This window comes from Nicotiana tomentosiformis, chromosome 2 (assembly GCF_000390325.3).
Source record: "Nicotiana tomentosiformis chromosome 2, ASM39032v3, whole genome shotgun sequence".
Taxonomy (NCBI): Eukaryota; Viridiplantae; Streptophyta; class Magnoliopsida; order Solanales; family Solanaceae; genus Nicotiana; species Nicotiana tomentosiformis.
Window position 1 is genome coordinate 164,533,464 of NC_090813.1, and position 8,295 is coordinate 164,541,758.

Here is an 8,295-nt window from a genome sequence, read left to right on the forward strand (position 1 = left end):
CTAGCCTCCAACTGAGAACGCTTCGTTACCAGCTGAAGCTCAACTTCTTCCTTCTTGGATAGTTATTCTTGGAGAGTTCGGATCTTCTTGTTAGACTTGTTAAGATCCCGAGAGTATATCAGCTCCTGTTCTAAGAGCTCCTTCTGCCTCCTCTCCGAGCTTCGTTTGGCAGCTTCCTTTCTTATCACATGGCCTCTTTCTCAGCTCTAAGATCCCAACTTTGGATTTCAGCCTTCTAACTTAGGCTTTTAGCTGCCTACTAACCTTGAGGACCCCGGATCCTCTTCAAAGCCTCAAAAGTAATCACGTTATGCTATAAGGTTCAGCCATAAAAGTTATTAGACCAGGATAAAAATTTAGAATAAGGAGGAAAAGTAAACTCACCTTAATCGTTCCTTAAATTAGCTGAGCCATTAGCCTCTCTATGTCATATCACGCCATTTTTTCTTCTTTCTCGATGGGACCGGCTAACTCATGAAAATATTCGGCAGTATGTCGGTGCTCCTCAATAAGATTAAAATTATTGGGATAGTGAATGAGATAGTATGTTCACCAACATCATTAGAAGGCCCGAAAAAAGCATCTGATATCCTCGCAGTTTCGGTACTTATTGGATGTGCCTTATTTCCTTGAGGCGTAAGAGACCTTGGAAGTCGTGTTGCTTGACCTCGGGGATTCTTTCTCCTTGACTGCAAAACCCGGGTCATGAGCATCCCCTTATCAAGAGGACCATCTGGTATATTTGCCTCTTCGATGTGTGCATCAGTGTTGATTCTTGATGACGAGTTGAGCCTTTTCTTCCAAATTGACTACCACTATGGCCTCACCAGTTGGTGCTTCATCTCCAAGATAGTGTGAAGAAGCTGAAGGACTGGCTCAGGGACTCTTCATGTCGACCCTAGATCGACTATCCTTTTTCTGTGCATCCCTTTTTCTTTTGGAAGAGGGATCGGCAGGAGGGAACTTCATGGAGGTAGTAATAGAATCGCCTGATTTTATTGTTGAAGGGCAAAAAAACCCCAAATATTTGAAAAGTATTATCGGCATCAGGTAAGCTGGCCCGAGGTAGAGGATGCCGTTTCTCTTTGGGAGGACCATGAGTGGGAACTCCGTAAGTTTTGGTTCTCAGGTTAAGACCGAAAGAAATATTCTTCCACGTCCATAATTCTGTGGAATAAACCCTTAGAATCTAGGACACCCATTCTTCAATATCATCAACCCTGCAAAAGATAAAAGTTAGAGAAATCCATTGACTAAAAGCTAAAAACCCTAAGAAAGGGTACTTAAAGTTGGGATTTTGCTTCTCTAGGAAAGACAATTTCTCTGATTTAACGAGGTACCCGTTCGGCATCACGAACCTTTGAAACCATCTCCGATTGTGGTAGTCATTATAACCAGTAAGTAGGGATAGCTTCCCCCAATGATTCATGGTGAACATGCCACCCCGGTAGATATTTGGGGGGGGGGGGTGAGAATATGGATGAGATGCCAAAAGTGAAGGGCAAGTCGACCATAGAGGACATATGGCAAAGATAGAAAACCAACCTCCAAACTATCAGGACGATTTGAGTTAGGCAGATCTTTTATTACCGGCACATCTACTCAATAACCTTGTCTACTGGAAGCTTAAATCAGATTGTGAAGAAATAAGTATACACGAAGGAATGTCGGGGACGATAGCTAATCAATCGCTCATCTTCCCAAGCACAACGGAATTTGATGTTGTCATCTGTCCACCCGTAATTATCTAATACGATAAAAAGGAGGTCTCGAGTGATTCGAGATGCAAATTCAATCACATGTGTGTTCTGGTCACCAGATTGTTTACTAGTCTTATCCCGGACTTTATTATTTGACGATACGTATAACTCTTTAGGAAATAGTCAGAAATAGTTCTCTCTACAAGAAGCTCAGATCCTCTGCTTCTAGAGGAAGATCCTCTAACGGCCACCATACTTGCTTTCCTTCTTAGACGGCGGTGGGTCATTTAGTGTCCTCTTAGTTTTGCCCCCGGCAACGTGCTGAAGGAATCTTCTCAGTCGCTTTGGGGCCAAAAGTAGATGGAGACTTAGTTTGAGTACTAGGATTTTGAGAAGCCATGGCTTATAATTTTATATTTGAAGGCTGGAAGAAATTTTCTAAGGATAAGAAAGAATGAGAAAGAATACGATGATAAAAGGCAATTGCAAAAGAGAATTTGATAAAAAGGATTTTGGAAGAGGGAAAAACCAATATGTATAGGCGTGAGAATATCATCATTGTTCTGCTATCATCACCACGAATCAGAGATAACCACGTGCATGGTGAATTAAACGATAAAGACTCGCGTGTCTTCAGATTCAAAAAGAATGATGGCAGTTTCCTAGGGTTTCCCGCTCGAATCTTTCCACTTTCCAGATATCTTTCTGAAGACTATCCGAAAAGTGGCAGGACTATCTGTATTGGTAAAAAATGACAATGACATGTGCCAATCTAGATGAATGTCACATGGCAAGTATTCCCCAATCGGGTCCATAGTTGTCTAAGACCAAAGACCTGAGTTGCAGACATCACCTCCAGAATGACATTGACACGTTTTGATGAAAACCATGGGGATACGTACCGAGAAGCTGCAAGACTCTAGATAAGTATTCACCTAGCAATGTTATAGCCTGTTTGGCCTAGCTTTTTTTTGGGCCAAAAGTACTTTTTTTTTCTTTTTCAAAAGCACTTTTGGCCAAAAATTGAGGTGTTTGGCCAAGTTTTTGGAAGGAAAAAAAGTGCTTTTGAGGAGAAACAAAAGCAGTTTTTGAGAAGTAGAAAAAAATAGCTTCTCTTCAAAAGCACTTTTCTGAGAAGCACTTTTGAGAAAAATACACTTAGAAACAGTTTTCAAAAGCTTGGCAATACACTAATTACTGCACAAAAGTATTTTTCAAATTAATTAGTCAAATACAAAATGTTTCTCACCAAAAATACTTTTTTTAAAAGTACTTTTGAGAAAGATATTTCTCAAACTGATTTTAGAAGATTGACCAAACAAGCTATTAGACTCTAAGATACGTGGGATCCGCCCATAATTGTGCCTGTCAGTTATGCCTTATACAAATGTAACCGACGAGATTCGCGTTAAATGCAAATACTGCAAGTAATGACTAGGCGAGAATTAGGGAAATTGTTATGTGAAGACTAGAGTATAAATTCCCTTTTCCCCATTTATATTGGGTCTGATTGGAACATTATATTACTGTTATTATACCAAAATTGCTACTTGCTTTCAGCTATGATAAGCTACTAGGTCTACTAAAAGATTTATCAATAGGAAGCTCTTTCCTTTTGCTTTATTATTTTCATATCGTTCTTATTCTCATTGTTCTTAATCTGCTACTATCAGCTTCGTTTGTTCTCTTCTATTTATAAAGATCAACTCAATTGGACTAAATCAATTGATTGAGGCTTAATTATACAAATTTAATTGATTTAACTTATTTGTCAAATTTTAGGTTACATATTGTTAATAAAGTTACTTATAATTGTATTAAAAAATAAAGTTTATTCACTTTGAACTGAGAGTCCATCGAAAACAGACTATTTATCTCACACAAGACAGGGATACGCATTCCGCCCTCCCCGAATTCTACTTGTTGGATCATAAGTATGTTGATATTGTTGTAGAGTGCTAAAATTCCTAATCGGAACTTTCCGTAGAACGCATCTAAAATAGTCGAGACGGTAAATTCCAACTTCAAATGATTGAAAATAAATATAGCACAAAGTTGATCCAAACACTTTGGATGTCATAAAAAAGAAAGTAAAAAGAAATAGAAATTAGAAATTAAAGGGAAAAAAAGAAGAAGCCGAAACACACAACCACTCCAGCCTGCACACCCAACACCAGAGAACACACTTTATCCCCAAAACGTTAAACGCGACATAATATCCCCTCCTCCTCACCGTTCTCCCTCTCTATATCTCTCCTTCACCTCTGTTGCTCAGGAAAAAGAAAAAAGCTACATATTCCTCTTCCAGTATACCTTAAATTCCGTTCTTCTTCTTCTTCCCAAACCATGTCTGCTTTAATAGATCTATAAACCCTTTTCCGTTTTTTCTCAGAAAACCTCTTCCTCCTCCCCCCTTTCCCGGTTCAGAATTTGCAGAAAATGGAGTCGTTCAGGTCAGATCTACGGGGAAGGATATATCCTGAACCGGTTGATCACTTCGACCGGATACCTGACTCGGTTCTGCTCTTAGTCTTTAACAACATCGGTGATGTTAAAGCCTTAGGCAGATGCTGTTTGGTTTCGAAGCGCTTCAATTCCCTTGTCCCTCTTGTCGATAGCGTTATCGTTCGTGTCGATTGTGTTATCTCCGACGATGATTCTTCCTCTCCGTCGGCGTCTAACGCCGTTACTTCCGCCGTTACCTCCGATAAGTCACGCCATCCTATCTCCTCCCTTTTCCGCCTTGTTTTCTCTGGCCTTCTTAAACCCTTCCAATCCATTTCCCAATTCATCTCTGTTTCTTCTCGACATGCTGGAGCCTCTGCTTCCGCGGATGATGTTGATGGTGATTTTGATCATACATTTGTGACCCACCATTCCCCTACACAAGTTTTGAAGAATTTCAATGAGATCAAGTTTCTGAGAATTGAATTGCCTAGTGGTGAGCTGGGAATAGATGATGGTGTGTTATTGAAATGGAGAGCTGATTTTGGATCCACTCTTGATAATTGTGTTATCCTTGGAGCCTCCTCTGTGATCCACAACAATAATAGTGTTAGAACCGAGGATGAACAGTGTAGAAATGGGTGGGAGAATGAGAATAACAATGACAACAATGTTGGTGAAGGCAATGTAGAGACGGATAACGGGAGCATACCGGAGTCGTTTTACACCAACGGGGGTTTGAAGTTGCGCGTAGTGTGGACGATTAGTTCGCTAATTGCAGCGTCTGCGAGACATTATCTGCTGCAGCCGATAATAGCAGAGCACAAAACACTGGACAGTTTGGTATTGACAGATGGGGATGGACAAGGAGTGTTGTGTATGAATAGGGAACAGCTGGAGGAATTGAGGGTGAAGCCTTTATCAGCTTCGTTGGCTTCGAAGAGGACTTTGGTGCCTGCGCTGAATATGCGCCTTTGGTATGCCCCGCATTTAGAGTTGCCTAATGGAGCAGTGCTCAAAGGGGCGACTTTGGTGGCGATTAGGCCCAGTGAGCAGTCGCCTAAGAAAGAGGATGGGAATTGGATAGCTGCCGCATTTGAGGAGCCTTATGGGACGGCTGCGAGGATGTTGTTGAAGAGGAGGACTTATTGTCTTGAGATGAACTCTTTCTGAGCGTAGAGTTCAAGTGGTTGGATAGATTCAGGCATTTCTGAGGTAATTTCTTATACTGTGCTTGTTATGAATTTGACAGGAAAACAAAATCTTAATTATGAAATGAGTCCACAATCAGCGAAATAGATGGTGAGGATTTTGTATAGCTGACCCAAACTAGCTTGTCATTGAGGCGTTGTTGGGGTATAGTAATTTGTAGATCTGTCTGTAATGTATGGATAAATTGACTCTGGATTTAGCTTAATAGGGTTAAAATCTTACTATTACAATTTATATTTACTTTGACCACTGGATCTGCCCGACTTTATCTATGTCATCCATTTATACAGGAGTTTTTAGTTGGTTTTTTGTCCTTCATTTATTGTGATGAGGATTTCTTCATCTGTTTGATTATTAATGTTGTATGTAAGAAAATATTTGGGTCTTATTCGTGGGTCTGCACATGATCCCTCCTGATTCAGTCATAGCACTGTTGTTGTTGAATTCTGTTACATACCCGTTTATGTGGATTCTCCTAAAAAGAGATTGCATTAACCGAATTATGCAATATCATATTCCTGATTGGGTCTGATATCTTTGTTTTTGTGCCAACATGTAAATGAGAGGACATATTTTCGGATCTTGGTTTCTGAATTCAATTGGTCTTTGTTTGACAAAGTTTTAACTGATGAATCCTGGTCAATTCCAATGTTTGTTTCGTTGAGTGTGGGCTAATTTTTAATACATGGCTTGGTTCAATTTAATTGGGCCTCTTGCCTTCACTTATTTTCTTTAATAGCTCCTTGGGTTGAATTCGTATTTGAGGAATTTTCATAAACCACTATAAATTAGAGCCTAGTAACTATAATTTGCCTAATTACCATTCGTAGCTACTATTCAATTGTTACTAACTTGTATCACTTGTTTTCAAACGTACAACGAATACAACTAGTGTCAACTGTATTCGTTCACGCAACGAATACAATGTGTATCAACTGTATTCCTTCGTGCAACGAATACAATATGTATCAACTGTAACCAATGCGAAATACTAGGGTGTATATAATGGATGCAACTTGTATCGACTGTATTTGTTCGTGCAACGAATACAACTAAGGCAAAATACAGAAATACAGAGAGAGTCGAACTCCAGACCTTCGCTTACTAAACAGGCGCTCTAACCAACTGAGCCAGGAGAGCTTGTTGCTCTCTTGTTTCAGTTCAAAACAATTAATCTCCTATTTCATAAATTTGCTATAAGATTCAAATATAGCTATGAATGGTAAATTTGTTGAAAGTATAGCTACGAATAGTAAATACAGTGTAAATGTTTGATGTGTCGCTTAATTTTCCCTTCGTTTTTTGTGAATCTAAATGACACACGGCAGGTTAAAGAGATTTTCTCTCTGCTTATGACAAGTCACTAATATCATGCATTTTTGTCCTATCATAGCCGACTTGCTAAAGTATTGCTAAAGCTGCTTTTGGAGTAGCTTTTCTTTTGCATATATAATGCAGTTGGTTCTTTTGGCTTTGCTCTGCTGTCTTTTGAGATTTGCATAATAATTAATATTGGTTTGTATGTCCACAATTGTCACTGTCTGTTCATATAGATTAAATTGTTTTCAACTCTTTCAGGGGAAACATATCTTCTAGGGAAGGTGGATCAGCTCGTCATGAAAAGCAGAGGAAGAGCACAATTTTGATTTGAGCTAGCTTGCCCCTGAGTTGTTTGATCAAGGCAGCCTTGCTTCTGAAGAAGAATTGCCTATTGTTAGCTGGCAATGAGCTTTAAATCGACCAAATTTATGTGCTCAAAAGAATAGATACAGGCATCTGCTTTTGTTTTAGTTTTGGGCATATGCTTCTAAGGGTGCACATAAAGCTTCCGGATTGATGTCATGAGAGCTTTGTGCCTTTGACTTTGTAGCCATACACATTTGATAGTTACATGTCTCTGTGAATATTGTAGGTATGCATGTCATATACTTTGTCATGTACCTTTAAGGATGATTGAACAATGAAATGTGCACTTTGCTGCATTTCTGCAGTAGTTAATTTTCTTACTATAGCTAGTTTTATAGTTAAACGGTAAAGCAATCATGATTTTTTAATTTTTGGCCAGTGGAGCGCTATTAGTAGCATACATGAAGGTGATTAATTGCATTTGTGACTGAAGCAGGGTAAATTCTGCTGTGATCTTCATTGTGTCAATGGTGGAGATACCATAGTGTTCATATGAATTTGGCAGAATACATCTGTCAGGCCATTAAACTTGTCCTCTCTTTTCACTATGACACTTAATCTTGAGTCTGTTCCATTTGAACACTTTAACAATCCTTTTATATCTAATTCTATGTTACCAACGTCTAGCTTTCCAGTAGCATCTGCTGATACACACCTGTAAATAATTAAGAGACATAATTTTAAGGATCATGTTGATAATTTAGAAGAAGCAAAAAGGAACACCGTTGGTAGACATGCATAGTATTGCTCAGTGTGTTTGTGTAGAGGGTATTTGCAGGAAATAATTTTAGTATCAATGATATAGATACCTGATATTGTACAAATGATTTTACTATTAAGCACTTATAAAACAACAGTACCTAAGTAAAAAGGAGTGATATCTGCTTTTGAGTTTTATCAATGTTTAGATTAGAACTACAAAATTGATTTTTTTCAAACTTCACATACTGGAACCATTGACTGATCTGAATCCTTCTGATGAGGTGAAGAAAAAATCACATTCTTCATTTAAGAGTTTCAGACAGTAGCACAGTATCTTGCTGAAGTCTCAAGTAAACATACTAAATTGACGATGTCCCAAGTTTCCTTCTTTTGCAATATTGGAGTATTACAATGTAGTGACTTTCTATATGACCAGCTAATGATAATATTCTAACAAACATCTTTTAGCTGATCACAAACCAAAATACTCTTTCATAGCGTTTTCCTGTATTCTTCTTTTTTTCGGGCTCAACATGAACAGATCTATACT

At 38.7% G+C, this 8,295-nt stretch overlaps 1 protein-coding gene across 1 annotated transcript; it reads left to right on the plus strand.

Moving 5' to 3' along the window:
* The first annotated feature begins 3,844 nt into the window (after positions 1-3,844).
* On the plus strand, positions 3,845-7,350 carry LOC104101887 (F-box protein At4g18380-like). The gene is made up of 2 exons (XM_009609425.4): positions 3,845-5,360; positions 6,936-7,350. The coding sequence occupies exon 1, from the start codon at positions 4,140-4,142 to the stop codon at positions 5,316-5,318; it is 1,179 nt and encodes a 392-aa protein (XP_009607720.1). The 5' UTR covers positions 3,845-4,139; the 3' UTR covers positions 5,319-5,360; positions 6,936-7,350.
* The last annotated feature ends 945 nt before the right edge of the window (positions 7,351-8,295 follow it).